The 18,677-nt window shown below is 36.6% G+C and overlaps 1 protein-coding gene and 1 long non-coding RNA gene across 4 annotated transcripts in view; one reads left to right on the forward strand and one right to left on the reverse strand.

The window, feature by feature from the left end:
- The window catches only part of SLC15A5 (solute carrier family 15 member 5), a 72,610-nt gene that overhangs the window by 16,091 nt on the left and 37,842 nt on the right, over positions 1-18,677 (forward strand). The window contains exons 4-5 of the mRNA XM_037514285.1: positions 6,744-6,964; positions 11,890-12,076. Coding sequence (XP_037370182.1) covers positions 6,744-6,964; positions 11,890-12,076 — 408 coding nt within the window. The remainder of the gene's footprint in view (positions 1-6,743; positions 6,965-11,889; positions 12,077-18,677) is intronic.
- LOC119247668 (uncharacterized) overlaps positions 1-18,677 on the reverse strand; it is a 224,305-nt gene that overhangs the window by 15,918 nt on the left and 189,710 nt on the right. For all 3 annotated transcript variants that reach the window (XR_005125801.2, XR_008552260.1, XR_008552259.1), the window contains one exon: positions 6,515-6,684. This is a non-coding gene — a long non-coding RNA (uncharacterized LOC119247668). The remainder of the gene's footprint in view (positions 1-6,514; positions 6,685-18,677) is intronic.

Raw genomic sequence — 18,677 nt, forward strand, 5'->3', positions numbered from 1 at the left:
CACTCTTAATGACAGTGACTTTTTTTTTTTGCACATTTGCTTTATCCCAAAAAACACACTCTGTTGTATGAGACTAACTCAGCAACTGGATTGTTGAAAACAGTGTCAATATTCTTTTTGCAGTTTCATCTTATATTATATAATCTCTGGGGATGAACACTAAAATTATTATGTTTTTTAAAAGATTTATTTATTTTTGCACATAAGAACTGGGGTACAGACCAGAGGTGTGTGGGGGTGAGAGGATTCATCAGAGACAGAGTGGGGAGCAGAACAGGCAGACTGACTGAAATACACTGCTGAGGGGAGCAGCAGGTGAGGCAAGAGAGGTCTGCTACACCATGTGGGTAGCATCCTGGCCTGCCTGGGATTGAACTCATTCTGCGAAGGCTGCAGACAGCTTCACAGGCCTGCGCTCAACCACCTGTGCCACCAGGGCGGCCCAATCTTTCCATTTTTAATAAAGGAATATATTAAAAATTTATACATATATACATGTGTTTATGCATTTATGAATTTCCTCCTCTTCTTATATATATAGTAATATATTAGTCTCATTTATTTCACCTGCTTTCTTCACATAATATAACTGGGGAATTGCTACATAATTGTATTAGAAATAATTCCCTTCTTTTTTATAGCTATATAGTACTCCGTTGTGTGATGAACAACTGTGTATTTCACTGGTTTCATATTGATGGACATACGGGTATTTTCTTTACTTTTGCTTTGACAAATAGGTTCTAAAGAATAGGTTGGTGCATACCTCTTTGCATTCTTTTCTCCTGGATTATCTTTAGCATTAGGAATACTCCTAGATTCCTAAAAGCAGAGTTGCTAATTCAAAGGTAAATATATAGATAATTTTGCTGTACATTGCCAAATTCCCTTCTATAGTGGGTACATGTTGTGTTCCTAGCAAAAATGTTTCAGAATGAAACGTGATTTGACATGATTTCAAACATTTAAGCTGTTTGCTAATTTGGGTGTGGGAAACAGTACCCCACTGAAGTTTTAATCAACTTTTCTGTTATTATCAGAAAACTTGAACATCTTTTCATTGCTAGAGAGCAATCTGTATTATTTTCAGTAACCTACCCGTTCATTTATCTAGTCTATTTTTTCTAGAGAGTTGAGAACGTTTTCTTTCCATGTTTGAAAGATCTTTATATATATTTGGGTTATTAACCCTTTGTCTATGATAAAATTTGTAAATATTTTTCTCCAACTGTCATATATTTTTTAACTTTGTTTCTTGCATTATTTGTCATGCATATGATTTTTTAGGTTTTTCTTTTGGGGGGAGGGTTATTTTTATCAGAAAACTTATTAATCTCTCTTATTGTTACTAGATTGGATCCTGGAGGGAAAGTTTTCTTATTCCCAGATTATAAAGGAATTCACATGTGCTTCTTTTGAAACTCACATTTTTTTTTAAAGCTTTACATCTCTGACATATTTGGAAATTTTATTAGGGTAGGTTTTAAGAGTGAACTCAATTTTACTTTTTTCCATAGGACTATAAAGTTATTCAACCTCATTTATTAAAGTCTATACTGTTCCCACTAGTTTGCGATGTCACCTTCATTGTATCTTGCCACTTGCATTTCTGGAGTTTATTTCTGCTCCCTTGGTCAGTCTATTATCTTTCTATCTTGTTTGTTAACCCTGACCTTAATTTCTAATATACTGTCTCTACTTATCTAAACAACCACCACTAATAACAGTATTATGAATTGTAATTTTAAAAATTAAGATCCACTGATGTAACTCATTTTAACCACATACCTGGGAGGAAGTTAGGAAGGGCACTGTGCATCCTTTAGTAGACATATGTTTTATCTCTGTTCCCTAGCATAGCTTTAGCGTTTCCTCTACCATAGTATACTGAAATGATCTATTTGTGAATGCAGTCAGAAACTCCTGTTCTCGCAAATATTTTGAATAAGGTAAATGCTCAATCAGTGTTTGTTACCATTAAGCTGAGTGCAAAAAGTGAGACAAAACGACTTGCCCAAAACCTCACAGAAAAAGCTAAACTGGATCCAGAAACCAGGCCTTATATTTCTGAGTTTAGAGCTCATTCAGGATGCCATTTACTGAGCAGTAAGCACATAAAGTAGCATCCACATAGGGTCCTACCACTCTTTCTCAGAGTTTGTGGTGTGTAGATCACAGTTACGTAATACACACCCTCTGGAAATCTGTGGAAATCTGTGGAATCTGTTCATTAAGCAAAAAGTATCTGAGAGCGTCTCCAACTACCCCAAATAGCAAAAAAGAGGAAAATGTAAAATACAAACTTTTATTGAAAGATCATTTTTGCATTTTCTAGAGTGTGTAATTATCAAATAATTTCAAGGTTTTGTGAATATAAATATATACATATATAAGACATGTGCATACATATAAAAGACATGTGTATAGATATACACATACAGATAACATTCAAATTATCTAAATAGCAATTCATTTACTTCCTAGTCTCTTATTTAAAGATACATTTATCTGGGGCCTCCCCGGTGGCACAGTGGGTTGAGTGCAGAGCTCTGAAGTTGTCCGCAGACTCTGCAGCACCAGTTCGATTCCTGGCCGGCCAGGGAGATACCCACATGGTGGGGCAGACCTCTCCTGTCTTGCCCACTGTCCCCCTCAGCAGTGTACTTTGGTCCTGTCTGCCTGTTCTGTTCCCCACTCTGTCTCTGGTGAATCCTCTCATCCCCTGCACCTCTGGCCTGTACCCCAGTTCTTGTATAAAAATAAATTATAAAGTTTTAAAAAAAGATACATTTATCTGAATAAAGAAATACTATCCTTCAAGACATGAAGAGTTACATAATCAACTGTTTTGCTGCCAGCCTGTTGTAGTCCACATGTTACATAATTTAGCATATGATAAGGGTACCCTTCTTTGGACATTTACAAGAAAGATTTTTATTAGCTGCAAGTAAAATTATAATAGAAAATGTCCATCAATGTTTTATTTTGCACAAACTGTGAAGAGTGAATATTTTGGAGATGTTTTGTTTTCTATTCCAAGTTCCAAGATCACCTAACTATGAGGAAGTAAAATTCTGTCTTCTCTCTATCAAAGTATATAATCCTTATTTTGGCTCTTTCCTCTCTGATGACTAAATTGGAAATTCCTCAAAGCTATAATTCAAAGCCATAGGTGACCTTAAAGAAATGATTTTTTATATGCTACCTTTTATTTTAAGGTAACTTTTCAAATGTGGACCATGCATTCCATTATGTTTAGCTGTCAAGCACGGTCTTCATTTGCATTTCTTCCCACTGCTATAATTTTGAGAACTGGCAGGTGACCAAAGAAGAAAAAATGTGCATCTACCATCTAGAGTGCAATGTAGGCTTTTTTTATTATAATTAAGTAGCATAGATATTCATGATTAGATCAAGGTCAGAGGAGCAGAACATCAGAGCCAAGGACTTAAAGGAACAAAGAATAGAAAAACTGCTTCCTAAAAGTTTTTTTTTAAGTAGTAATAGCTACAATCTTTAAGCTTTGCAATAAAACATTTAAAATAGCTCATCTGTTTTATTTTAAAGTGTGCACGCCTGGTGTGTTTGCCATGCACATTTAAGCTGGAGCTTGAAGTCTCCATTGCATTTTCATTTCAGTTTTTTTTCAACTTCCCATTTCTGCTTCTGGTGCAGAAAAGCTATTTGAGAATTATAATGACAATGGATTTTTTTAAGGCTAAGGCTACATGACACCCAAAATTATTTGTACAAAAGGCATGAGTTTTCTATGAAATCTAATGGGTCAATCCAAGGAGGTGGGGTGCTATTTAGATATAGATGCTTTCAAGAGCATCTCCCATCAGTGATTACTCTGGTTCCATAAGAAAACTGCAACTCCCCTTGGGTAGACAGGTTACAATACCATTATTCATCTCCTTGTCTTCTCTAACTAGCTTCATGGCTCCCTCTCAGTGCAGTTGGTCCATTTAGGCGTGTTACTTCTCTGTATCCCTTCCCTCTGACTTGCTACCCATCCAGCACAAGAGCTACTCCCTCTCATCTCTTCCGAGTAAGTCTCCTAACTTATGCAGAGCCCCAGGATTCATCACAAGTCTCTACTTTTCTCACTCTCTTTCCTCAAATATTTTCTAGTCAAATGACTCAATAACCAACTACTCAGCTACACAACAAACACTCAAATTCAGACTGACCTCTCTCCTTACTTTTTTTTTTTTCTTTTAAGGTAGAGATTTCATTTTCTTTAGGTATAGGCTTAATTATTAGCCCCAGCAAAATAAGTCCAAAGGACTTGGAAAATGAAATCCTTTGGCTTTATACCCAAAAGTGGGATTGCTGGATCAGATGGTAGTTCTATTTTAAAATTTTTGAGGAAACTCTATCCTGTTTTCCTTAGTGGTTGCACCACTTCATGTTCCTGCCAACAGAATTTCCATTTTCAGTTTTTTAAGGTAGTCCAGACTACTTTACAACTTGGTTATACCAGTTTACATTCCCACCAACAATTTAGTAGGGTTCTTCTTACTCCACAGCCTCTCCAGCATTTTTTAATATATTCCATTCACACAGGTGTGAGAAATCTCACTGTGGTTTAGACTTCCATCTCTATCTCCCTCATTGAAAATATTAAAAAATGAAGATGAATATTTTCCCATACATCTGCTGGCTTTCTGTATATTCTTTTTGTCTCTCAGATCTTCTATCCATGTTTTATTCAGGTTGCTTATTTTGTTGTTAAATTGAATGAGTATTTTTGCATACTTTGGATTAACCCCAGTTGTTGTGTGAGGTGTGAATATCTTCTATTTTCTCCCATTCAGCAGAATGTCATACACACACACACACACATACACACATACACAATGGAATAAAGAGTTGAAAACATGAAGTCCATGGATTTTAAAAATAAGGGGAAAACTGGAAAGAATATCTCTGAAAATAATCTTTCATCTTGTGAATATTTATCATTTTATAATAAAGCCTATTTGGAAGCAAAGAGTTGGGTCAATGGCAGTAATAACCCTATTAGCTACACAATACTGTTCTCAGAAGAGTTGAACAGAGAACAGGTTGATGACCAACAGAGCCAAGAAGTTAAGCCTTTCTGTCTAGCCCAGACTCACTCAAATTTAGTCTCTAGATGGTTCATCAAGACATTCTCAGTTCTCATCTTAAACTTTAAGCAAGCTATTGAAATTATAGATAGGAAAGTCCATAATAGAATGATTCTTCCTGCTATACTAAAGAGATATCCTCACTACTTCTTTCCTAGGGTACACAAGCCTTGGCTACTCACAGGTGCTGTATCCCTTTGGCCTTCCCAGCCCCTGGCCTTTCATCTGTGTTTGGCAATAGTGACTATAGATATGAGCCCATCTCCTGGCAGCAATTATCCCGACATACTTCCACTTGACCTAAACACTTTTCGCAAAGGCCACCAAAGAGTCACTGCTGTAATCATTCTTGGTCATTACCAATTTGGGCTGGATTTGATTCAGTGACTTAGAGGTGAAAGGCTCCATATTCAATTACCAGGCCCCCAGCTTCCTCAATTAATCAAAGACTGACATAATAGGTCTCCTACAACTCTGAAAGAAAAGACCAGATCAAATCAATATAACTACTCTATAACTATAAAAAGAAATATTAATAAATATTCCTTATTTAAATAAAAAAACAGTGTTCTATGGCATTTAAAGAATTTGGTTAGAATGTATTTCATCTAGAATTACATTACAGGAAATCTGAACATAATGTAAATGGCAATGAAACTACACTTTGAATTACAATAACAACATTCTTTGGAGAAACTCAAATATTTTCACATATGTTATACCATTGATCCTGCAACTATGGTAGATGTCTAAGAAATTCGTGGAAGGACTTTTATGGTCAAAGAAGGCACTATGAAAAGTGGTGATAATCATGATGGCACAGCTGAACCACTAACTAGATGGGGGTCTCTTATCTGCCATTGCATCAGAAAGCCTTAATGAAGTCAAAGAAAAGGTGGAATCTGAACAATCATAAAAGAAGCAACAATGAGGTTGCAAATCACTAGGAGTATGTGACTGCTCACATCTGAAGAGATAAAATGCTTCTGATGCTCAAGCGACAGCCATATAAAGCCAGAGGAAACTACTGAAAAGTCAAAAGCCAACTAATCCAATCTGAACTTTTAGTGACACTATCAAAATGTATAAAGTCATTTGAGGAGTTCAAAGTTTAACCTTATGTCTGAAACTCAAGGATAAAGTCAAAGCAGAGAATAAATTTCCCTTCATCTCCATGTCAAAATAAGAAACCACCCTCTACCTGACAAGTGAGGATTATTTATATAACAATTTATATTAAAAAATAGTACCAGTTCTTGGTGTTAAGCTGTAAAAGAAAGTTCAGGTTACTTCATTAATGAGTTAAAGTTACTGACTTCTGAGAGATTCTGAAATCTTTTACTTTGGTGTTTTATTTTATCACCTTTCTTCCCTTTTTAATATGTTGCCATTGATCTTACCTTTTACATTTTTCACATCAGCTGTCAGGCACCACCTTGGGCTGGTCACCAGGATGCCAGAACCTTTGTCAGAAGCTTGCTCCTTTGAATTCAAGCCCTTGGGTTCTGAAACCTTCTCAGGCACTTGACTGCCCTTCATCCTCGCATCTGCCATCTTCTTGATTGGCAGCCTGGAAAATGTTGAAGAACACCTCCTTTACTAATACATAATATCTTCCATTATGTTCAGGCTACTCCTTCCTGACAACCTTTGGGGTGTTTGTTAATGCACTGAAAACTAGCTGCCTGCGATATTGCCCTCTGGGCGGAGATGCGACAAGCTGGCTGGACCACGCCAAAGCAAAAAATGGAGGCAGCTACAGTGAGCTCCATGTGGAAGACACAAAATTTTTTGTCACCCTTTTCCCCCTCTTCATTTCTCAGCTCCTTTACAGAATGTGTATTCTGCAGGTAAGGAAGGGTAATGTATACTTCCCTGACAACGATAAGATGATCTGTATTAACATCACAAGTAAACATTTCTTTTCACTCCAACAGGCAATTTCCATACACTTTGTAAGGCAGTTATCCTACAGGCTCTACTTTCAAGAGCTAAGTGGGGTCAGGCAGAGGCATACCAAAGGAGAACATGGGTTGTTAGTTTCCCCTGTAGAACTCTGAATGTTTGTCAGTAGGTACAGGCAGTACCCCAGAGAGCATCATCATAAATAATAAGAGCAACATGTGCAATTACCAAACTTCCTGATAGCCAAAGGTTGTGCTTTCCCCCAGCAAAACTTTAAAAAGTGGTCCTAGCAAGTAGCTAAACTGACTCATTTGAGTACCACCTCCACTGTACTCTTAAGTATAAATACTAACGAGAAAGTGATTCTCTCCACCCACTCTTAGTTCCTTGGTGAATCAGCCCTGATGTTGTATAGAAATCAGAAGAAAAACACTAAGTTCCAAGTACTTTTTATAAATATAGGTGATTTTTTAAAAAATTTAATGTGATAATGGTAAAAAACTAACTTACTTGTAAATAGGTATAAATGGTTATCAAATTCTTTGAAGAAATTAAGACTATCTTTTTTTTTTTTAAACCCCAACTTAGAAGTTGGAAGGCTAATGTGTGAGTTACAGCACAAATTATAGAACAAGAGAGCTAAAAAGAAACTTAGAGATTACCTTACTCAACTATGTCATTTTGTAAGAGGAAACTAAGGCTCAGAAAAAATAAGTGATTATGGAGTAGGTAGGTAATTCACACAGTTAGCAGTGAAAAGAAAAACAAAATATACCTCTACATCAGGAATTAAACCAGTTTTACTGAACAAATTCAGCCCCCTGCCCCTTTTAACATATATGCTAAGAAGGTTTATACCTTTTAATATCATTGAAGAAAACTATAAGAAAAATATTTTGTGGCACATGAGAATTACATGAAATTCAAAATTCAGTGTCCACAAAAAAAGTTTATTTGAAGCAGCAGCCATTTTCACTGTGATACTACATCTGCTTATGCATGAAAACAGCAGAGTCACAAGGCTGCAACAGAATCCATCTATTTGAAGAAATATTTACTATCTAGTCCTTACAGAAATGTCTGCTGACCCTTGCTCCAAATATTGCATGAAAGAACCAATTTAGCAGTTTCCACCTCTCTCTTCATTCTACAATAGTAGCTGGTACAAAAAATACATAAATATTCCCCATTTATATGATTATGTATATCTTAAAGTATCTTAGAATGTAGAAACTAATAATGAGTACAAAATGACTTAGTGGTCTATAGCTGGCCTCAAATCTCTGTGCCAATAGCACAAATGAGTGATTCTTTTTCTTCATCAGTGACTCCTAATACTGCCTTTGACTAAGTTTGAGTCTTCTCTAAAAAAAATCACATTTTTTAAAAGATTTATTTACTTATTTATTTGTTTATTTATTTATTTATTTATGCAAGCACTGGGTACAGTCAGAAGGGTGGGAGGGTGAGAGAATTCACCAGAGTCAGAGCAGGGAGCAGAGCAGGCAGAAGGACTGAAGCACACTGCTGAGGGGAGCAGCGGGCGGCAGGAGAGGTCTGCGCGCCAAAATTCACATTTTTAATCTGACATGAATTATCATCCATTTGGATAAACTAAAAAGTAAGCATCTCACTAAATCTACATGTCCATTTTATTCCAAAGAATAACATACTTATTGTTCATCTGCATGTGCCATAGTTTCTTAAAGATTACTTTATAGTATCTAATTTAACCCTCACAAGCAAGCCTACATAGATGATGCTGCTATCCTGAATTTGAGATTCAGAGACATTAAGTAACTTATAACTTGCTCGCAGTCACCCTACTGGCAGATGGCAGCAAGGCCACCCCAACTCAGGGCTGGTATCAACATCCACACCTTGCTATTATTACCCACAGTACCTCTCTTGCATCTGGGTTAAAAAAATCTCTGATACAGACTTTTGAGTTTCTAAAAATTTATAGAGGATAATGTTATATCAAAAACTCTAAAAATACATATGGTCAAAACATACTTCTCAAGGGAAGCAGAGGAAATTCCTATTGGGGCAGGCTGGAATTAGGTTTTTGCCTCCATGAAATAATTACCAGTACTAAGGCAATCAAAGTACCAAGAATAAAACATCCCAGGATTTCATATTTTAAATCTAGTAGCCATTATTGACCTTCATTTCCAAGACACATTTAAAATATGTTGATGTTAAGGCCGATGATGTTGCCATTTGACATGACTGGCTATTGAAAGGTGAAAATGAATCTCTATTGACAGCAATTACTTCTGAATACTCAGAGGCTTGTATGAAATAAAAGTATTTAAAATTTTAAAAGGGGATCATTTCAGAACTTGAGGCAGAAGCAGAAATGATTTCAAGCTTTCAAGACACTGCAGCCTTTTCTTAGATTAGGCAATATATTAATATTGCTTCACTAAAGATTAATAGTACATTTGCCACATTATTAAGTTAACAGGTTTCTGTGTCTGTGATTCATGCCGATAATAACTTTATTCCTATTAACAATAATTCTCACTTGAAATCAGTAACAGAAACTTCCAAGTTGGGCTGGGAGCCATTCAGTCTTAAAGTGCTTCTGCTGCCAGCACTTTAAAAAAAAAAATCATTCATTTTCCTCTGATTGGGGGATACGAACTTAATAATTTCATTGAACCAGGACAGAACTAGTGTTCTCTTCACTCACCATCAGACCCCCACCCAAGCAGTCCTTGCTTACAATCCTAAGGGTCAAATGAAAGGTTAGAAGACAAATAGTCACCAAGACATATTTTAGAGAGCTAGAAATCATGCCCATGAAAATATGGTCCATTCCTGGATTTAGGCAGTTAACCCAGCAATTTCATTTTCCAATTGGTGGGCTTGTTAACAGCTGTATGGACTTTTGACTGATTACCCTTATATTCTCTCAAATTGTACAATTGATAATAGATTAGGAGTTAGTGAAGGTTTCAAACAAGAAGTTATCATCTGGTTGTTTGAGCACTGCTGCTCTCCCAGTATGGTGGCCAGGCGGGAATCCTAATGTAGTGCATGCATTGTACAAAAAAGAGCTTGGAGAATCCTTCCTCAAGGACAAGACTCAGATTGACTTTCTCTTCAGACTACTCTGTGGCACTGTGTGCCTCAGGAATGCAACAGACATCAAGTGCTACTCAGGAGAGGGTTGAGGATGTGGTAATCACAGCAAAGCTCCTTAACTAGGAGAGGGAGAAGCGTCAGTTCTGATGTTATCGCTTGACACAAGGCTTGGAATACACAAGGATGCTACAAGTCAAGGTTCAGGATTTTAGTAAATGTTGGGGTTATTTAAAAATATGAAGAAATTCTAATACTCTATTGAGAGTTAGGGGTGGAACAAGGACTTACTTTTTGTATGTTTTCTTTACTTTATTATGCAAACACTTCCATATAGTTCCCTTTGTAGTCCTCTAGTGCCACACAGCCATTTATTTACTTATTTTTTTACTAGCTGTAATCGGCTCACTTTTTTTATTTATATATTTTTACATTGTTTTTCATTTTTGCACAATGTATGCATTTTCATCTTGGTTATAGTCCCCATACAATTCCCACCCCCCTTATCTTGACCCCGATCCCTCCTCCCCTAAACCCCACCCCCCCGCCCTGTAGTGTGTCTCTGGTTTATAGTTGCTTGTTGGTTTTGTTTTTTTAATTCTTTTTAAAATTTTTTTTATATATTTTACATCATTTTTCATTTTTGTACACTGTATGCATTTTTCATCTTGGTTATAGTCCCATACAATTCCCATCCCCCCTTGTTTTGATCCTACTCCCTTCTCCCCTCCTCCCTGTCCCCTGCCCCATAGTGTGTCTCTGGTTTATAGTTGCCTGTTGATTTTGATTTTTACTTTATTATAATTAGTCTTTTTCCTGGTCCCTTATTTAGGTTTTCTAAATTCCTGCTATGAGTGAGACCATCCGGTATTTTTCTTTTTCTTTCTGACTTATTTCGCTGAGCGTGATCCATCCTGAGCATGATTCTAGTTCCATCCATGTTGCTGCAAATTGCATGAGTTTATCTTTTTTTGATTGCTGAGTAATATTCCATGGTGTATATGTACCACATCTTCTTGATCCAGTCATCTCTTTTTGGGCATTTGGGTTGTTTCCATAGTTTAACTATTGTAAATAGTGCAGCTATAAACACAGGGGTGCAGGTGCCCTTTTGAATTAATGTTCCTGTAGCCATACATCCGTTTAAAAGGAGTCTTATACACATAAGTATGTCTTTTCACCTTTGTTTCCCCCATGTTACTTGGCTTTTTGTTCCTCACGCTACTTGAGGAACAAGCCAGGAACCCGCAAAGACAGCCTTCAACAAGTAACATTTCAGCACTTTCTCTTTCTCTCAGGAAAGAAAAGTCTTTTCTAACTATTTTGCCACCAAACCAGATGCTATTTTCAGGATCTTTCTAGCCCAAAACTCTTTTCATGAGAGTGAAAACAAAAGTCCTTGATACTTTCTCCAGGGTTTTATTGGTCATAAAAAGAACCTTATTTGCTTATGTTCAGAACTTAAGTTATTTGATGATTTAATGTGTCATCACAAATTGGTGTGACTTCTGCTTTCTATCAGAAATTAAGAAGGAAGACTAGCTAAAACAAAGATTGCTCCACAAAGAATCAGTAGCATTTCTGGTAACGTAAACAGCACTCCCGTGGCCACAGAGCTTCTGTGGTCCCTGGTCCACTTGTAATTGAGACCTTGACAACTTTGGGGAACAGCCCACTCATTTGCCATGGGGTAAGTGCAAGGGGCAAGGTGGCTGTTGTAGGATGCTTTACCAAATTTAAGCCACTATATTAATGCACAGCTGCTTCCCCCCTCAAATAGATTCCTTCGGGATATTATCTTCAGACCATGAATTCCAACCTGAATTTGGATGGATTACGCCTGCCAATTGCAGTAATGAATGTCACCAGCATCCTACCACTACTAATTCTGACTCCTTTCATGGAGGTTTTCAGCACCTGCCTATTTTCCTCTATGAGAGATGGACCATTTCTGTCGGTATGCATTAGTAAGTACAGATTACAATCTCAATTGAAGGAATGTTTGCAAGCTTTAAAAATTAAAAAAAAAATTCTGCTAAGATCTAAGCTGTGTGCTGTGGAATAGTCCAGTTCTGACAAATTTAGGAAGAAGGTGAATTTGAGAGAATTTAACATCCCCTACAGCTTCCCCAAATCTCTACCCAGACATCCGTGTCCCATTCTTTTCTTGTCCTTTTATGTCTCCTCAGCAGACACACCTGATATAAAGGCATGGTACAAATTTCAACACCACCAAATGGCCAGTCTTTCTTTAAGTAAGGCAGCCTTTACACCCAAGTCAATGCTGACTCTGCTCTTAAACTCTAGTACTGATAATGCACCTAAAACAATAAAGACCTTATATCCTTGGAAGGCATTAATTTTTGAACCAGCAGCAAAATTTGTTAACAATTAGTACAGTGATTCATAGCTTCGGTATAGTACTTCTTCAGAGAGTAAGGTGGATAGCAATAATTTTCAAACATTTTTTTCCAGTTTTGCTGAGATATATTTGCCATATAACATTATGTCCCTGTAAGTTATACAGTGTAATGATTTGATACATGTACACATTGCAAAATGTTAACCACAATATGGTTGGCTAACACATCATTTACCTCACATAATATAATCAGTTGTGTCTGTGGTTGAGCACATTATTTTTTGAAAGTGAAAAAAATTAGGATGTCTTTCTCATAGCACAATCAATAGCCCATAAAATAAAATTTCTCTAGCTGAAGAGGGAGAAGGGAGCTGACATCCATTCCAATAACACTGTCCTCTGCCCAGCGGTCTCCTCAGGTTCCGCCCTGAGATGAGCAGATAAGTGCTGGCCGGTTAAACCAGGCCAATCTAACAAGCAGAGGTCTGGGGCTCAGCCCCTGTTCTGCTGCTGGTCTGCTGCTGGGTAACTTTGAAAAATGACCTAAGCTTTCTTGTTTTCTAGTTCACTTACTTTTTTCATGGAGGGACATACCCTGTATAAATGTTGGGTCCTTTTGTTCTGTCAAACTTTTGCAATCACTCAGGATGACATCAGTGCCTGGAGCAGTGTCCTGACACATAGTGAAAGCTCTATAAATGGGAGCTAGAGTTATGAGTCATCATTTGCAGGGCATGGTGCTAACTGCTTTGTGGACATAAATAGAAAGCAAAACTCTTAAGCAATATCATGTAATGGTAACCCAATATCTTATCCTTTCCTTAAAAAATATCTCTATTGTTATAGTCAGGGTCAGGCATCTATAAGATTTTCATCTCTTGGCTAACCTCTTCAAATTTTTGTAAAGATGTTTTTAAAATTTATGTATGCATACAAGAGCTGGGGTACAGGCCAGAGGTGTGGGGGGTGAGAGGATTCAGCAGAGACAGAGTGGGGAACAGAACAGGCAGATTGACTGAAGTACACTGCTGAAGGGAGCAGCAGGCGAGTCAGGAGAGGTCTGCTGTGCCATGTGGGTAGCTCCCTGGCTGGCTGGGGATCAAACTCATGCTGCAGAGGCTATGGACAGCTCCATAGGTTGTGTCTTAACTCCTTGTGCCACCAGGGAGGCCCTAACCTATTCTTCTTAACTCTTCTTTTTCAAAGACCTGTAAAGACCATTCCGTTTTCTAGCAACCCATTGTTATATTTTTGGCTGTTTTTTTGCTTATAGAAATTACATTTTTGAGAGTGTGCTTGTATTTACCAAAGCTGTCAACAAGATCCCCCCAGTTCACATCACAGGGTAGATTTATTTTTGGAAAGGACTCAGACTGAATAAACTCACCTTAGTTTATTTTGTTATATTCAATTATAAAGGCCTTTATCATGTAACATTTTTGATTTATTCCTTAAGCCAATAACTCTGGTATTACTTATTATAATAGGTTTAGGAAACTATAAATCTTAATAGGATTTGATAACCCTTAATTCCTAAAATGTGCCTTTTTTCTGCCAATGTAGAAATTCCGAAATTAGTATTTAATGAATGCCCAGCACTATTTGCACACAAAAGAAAAGGAATATATTGTACATGTTCTTAGCAAACATATTATTAAAACAGAATGAATACAGGACAAAATGGCGGTAACTTTACATTGCAAAATTAAGGTATTTTTTTTTTCAAAATTGGGCAATTTCAAGAAAATATGCTATACAATATGGCTGAAAGAACTACTTTAGGAATCTTTCCTTGGAATAAGAAATCTTAAATCCACTTTAAATATGAACAACTTTCTCTTGGACAATTCTTCACTCTTGCATATTTAAACTCATGTCTATTCTTAAAGAAGGAAATGTTCTGGATAGAGGAGAGTTGGATTCATCCAATATGTTGTTTGATGTTAATGAACTAAATATTCCCCTTCAAGATTGGTAACAAGGCTTGCTGGGCAGGAAAAAGGAAAAACTAGACTCATTAAAAAAAAAGCTGAATTATATTCCTCTGAGTACAGAATACTGAATTTAGTTGTTCCATTCATTTATTCATTTACATACTTGTTTATTTATTTGCATAATATTTTGCTATGGGAATAAAAAAATGATATGCATCTTTTAAACTACACGTTTGCTTAAGTTTTCCATATTCTGTTTGTGATTATAGAAGATAAACAAGTTTTATCAGGACATAGATGCACAAGCCTAGGGGATTTTGTGATAGTAATTTACACAACTGAATTAGTCTAATAGTAAAATTTCCTTTTACTTTTAACCCAAGTGCCTTGCAATGTGAGTGAAATATATAAATAAATTATTAACAAACAAATATTTATGAGTTCCTAATCTGAACCCAAGTAATCTCATGATAAACCAACCTTTAACACATCAAGAATCACAAAGATGACAAGTGTCATTTGAATTCAGGTCTTCTAATCCGAAGTCAAATGCATTATTATTACTATTGTTGTTGCTAGTCTGCTCCAGCTACACATGGCTGTTAAGAGTACAACTGTTAAATTACCAGTGTTAAATTGTCACCCTAACTGTTATTTCAATCAAATCTATGATGTGAATGAAAATCACCTTTTGTCACCGTGATTGGCAGGGACATTTCTACTGCCTGACTCGTGTACCCAGCCATCCCCCTTCTAGAGGCAGTCACATTTGAGGAGGTGCATGCAGCACCATGACTTCTGCCTGGTATGTGACCTGGGTAATGACAGCCTAGGCCAAGTGTGAGGGGTAGGGAAAACTCATTCGATTGGTCAAACTAGCAATTTAGGAAATTTTCTTATCTAGCTTGTAAAACAAAGTAACACAAAAGAGGGATTGCTGATTCACCTCATGTCACTCCTGAGGTTATCACCTAAAGAAATCAGGAAGTATATTACAGTTCCCACTATAAAAAAGTATATTACAGTTCCCATTATCTCCAAACTTGGGGCCTTGCTGCTGGCAAAAGGGGTTAAGTCTTAGCACTATGAAACCATTGGCAGCCACTACAGCATGAGTTCAATCCCCAGCCAGGGAACTAACCCACATGGCACAGCAGACCTTTTCTGTCTCACTGCTGCTCCCCTTAGCAGTGTACTTCAGTAGATCTGCCTGTTCTGCTCCCCACTCCATCCCTGGTGAATCCTCTCATCCCCGCACATACACCTCTGGCCTATGCCCCAGCTCTTTATGCATAAATAGATAAAAAAAATTTAAATCTCCAAACTTTCTAGAACTATAAAAGACAAAATCTTGTGAGGGTCCCAATCGGGTATGAAGACTGCATTTTCCAAGACGATACATGAGCAGATTTACCTATTTAAGTGTCAACTTTAATTCCCCCAAAATCCAGAATCAATGATATTGTGATTTATCCTGTGTCATAACTGAACATTCTTCCTTTTAGCCTTTCTGTTCCAAATTGTTTACACCATAAGTATTTCCTTTCCTTAGCATTAATTAAAATCCTACAGAATGTGGCATTTAGTCATTAGTGCTGACACACACAAGTATTAATCTGACTAAAATTAGTCTAATTATGATTGTTAATAAGCCTTGCACAAAGCAGAAATGTACAACACAGTAGGTAGAAATTATCTTGGCTTTTAAATAACATTTACATTGAAATATGGATAAAGTATATCCAAATACCTGCCAAATCTCTCTCTTTGATATATAAAATTTGAAAATTCAAATTTTAAGTAAAATTCTGTTATGATGTAGATACAGCCAAGTATTGGTCCCTTTTTACATAATCAATAATTTCTTCTACTTCAAACAATTAGCAATGACATAACATTCATTTTTTGATTGGAATGAACAGGTCTTTAAATTAAAAGGACAAGAATCAATCCCCTTCATAAGATGTAAGATTATTTCGGAAAAAGTACTTTGTCAATGTTGTAGAACTGATATATTTTTCCAAAGAGAAACATCACAGTGAATACCTATTGCAAAATACCTAAGAGGAAAGAACAATGAAACACCAAAAAAAGTAGTCTGTAAACAACTAGTCTGAATAAGTCACTTAATTGATGTCTTATAGATGTGATTGTTTTATCTTATCTCCATAGAAATGAGTTACCTATTTCATAGTCAGAAATTAAAGTACAAACTGAAGCTGAACCTCCTGAAATGAGTTCTAGTAGTTTAAAGAGAAATAAAAGAAAATAGATATCTTCATCTCTCTCCATATATGCTTCAAATATAAGTATACACCACTAATAGAAGAAACAATGAAAATCAAAAACATAAGCCATTCTAACAGTGGGTCAAAAGTGTCTTTCACAAAGGCAGCAGATACATGTGACAATAAAATTATAGTTGACTCCATAAAAGTGGTTTATGGACACTAGTGTGTTCTCACATGAGCAAATTTCTTGATCTGGGAATTTGCCAAAATCATGGATCCAAGGCCAATTTCCCCCCATTGCACACACACACACACACACACACAAGACCATAGTTTCCTCAGTGGGTAAATGTAGCCAATAACGGAAGAATTTTAGCATTATTTTTTTTGTATTAGATATTCCCTTTTATATGCAATGGCATGTGCAACCTTAATGGTTGAAGAAACTGTAACTTTATTTCATTGTGGTCTAATTTGAAAAATGGTTACATGGTAGGATAATAGCATAAACTATAGGAGTTTCAAGATTCTTATGGACTTGTCTGCAACCACACAGCCAATATTAAAACATACATTATTTATCTGAATATAATATCTCCCTTGGAACCATTGTACTTTATCTTATAAACACAGATCTGGAGAGGTTTAAAATGTGTGCATTCTGATAAACTGCTCTGGATGTGTTATGAGCTCATAGAAGTTAAGGGGGGAATGGGGTAGATTAAATTTAGGCTGGAATCAAACTTTGTTCTGTTTTTTAAAAAAGTCATTTTTCACTAGCACCAAAATACAGTAGCAAATAAAAAGCAAGTGCAGTTATCTAGATCCTTCAGGTAAAATATGCTTTGCCCTAAAATGTCTGGGTAAAATGAGTTAAAATTGTGTGCTTTCCTTGAAATTGTCTGGAGAACTGTCTTTTGCCGGATTTTGCTGGATCAATTTCCAGAATGCTCTATGCTAGAGTGATGTTTCTCAAAGTTTAATGTGTATAGGAATCTTCTAGGGATTTTATTTAACTACCAAACTGATTTCAATGACTATAGGGTGGATGGAGTCTGAGATTCTGCATGTTTAACAAACCCGTGGGTGATAGCTATGCAACTGGTCAGGTACTACTCTTTGAGTATCACAGGCAGAGGGAGAGACTCTCTCCTGTGCCATGCCTATGTTTACCTAAGGTGGCCCAGGTTAAAATACCACAAGTTCTCATCATGTCAGAACTGAAATTCAGAAACAGGCAAAAAAAGCTGATGACTACACCAGGGGCTGGCCAGCCACTCCACCCATGGCCAAACCTGACCCACATCTATTTTTATATTACTTATGGGCTAAGAATTGTTTCAGAGATGAACATTTGCAACTGATTTGATTTAAAAAAAAAAAAAAACAGTAACTGAACATCAATTAAGTTAGACTGTGGTAACCTCCCAAAAGAATCATTGCTTTGAATTTCATTAGTAAAAGAAAATTGTAGAAATGTATTCTGTCTCTAGTTATATAAATACCTACAGATATTCAAGATGTTATCTTTTCCCCATAATAACTAAAATATTGATTACAGACCTTCTATAGAAAAAAAAAATTTTGCTGATCCCTTAGCTGAACTATTATTCCTTAACACATAAATTTTCTGGATAAAATGTAAACCTTTTAATTTTTTTAATTTTTTAAAGATTTATTTATTTATGCATACAAGAGCTGGGGTACAGGCCAGAGATGTGGGGGTGGGGGTGGTGAGAGGATTCACCAGAGACAGAGTGGGGAGCAGAACAGGCAGACTGACTGAAATACACTGCTGAGGGGAGCAGTGGGTGAGACAAGAGAGGCCTGCTTCACCATGTGGGTTTCTCTCCGGCCGTCCAGGGATTGAACTCGTGCTGCTGCAGAGGTTGCTGATTGCTTCATAGTGCAGTGCTTAACCCCTTGCGCCACCAGGGAAGTCCAAATGTAAGACTTTTTATATAGCAAAACAAAGTTGGGGGACTTGTATTTCTTTATCTAGATTACCCTAGATTCCTAGTTAGAATGAATGTGCTAATAA

The sequence above is a fragment of the Talpa occidentalis genome, unplaced genomic scaffold (genome assembly GCF_014898055.3).
Source record: "Talpa occidentalis isolate TD23 unplaced genomic scaffold, MPIMG_talOcc4v2.1 talOcc4.16, whole genome shotgun sequence".
NCBI classification, from domain to species: domain Eukaryota; kingdom Metazoa; phylum Chordata; class Mammalia; order Eulipotyphla; family Talpidae; genus Talpa; species Talpa occidentalis.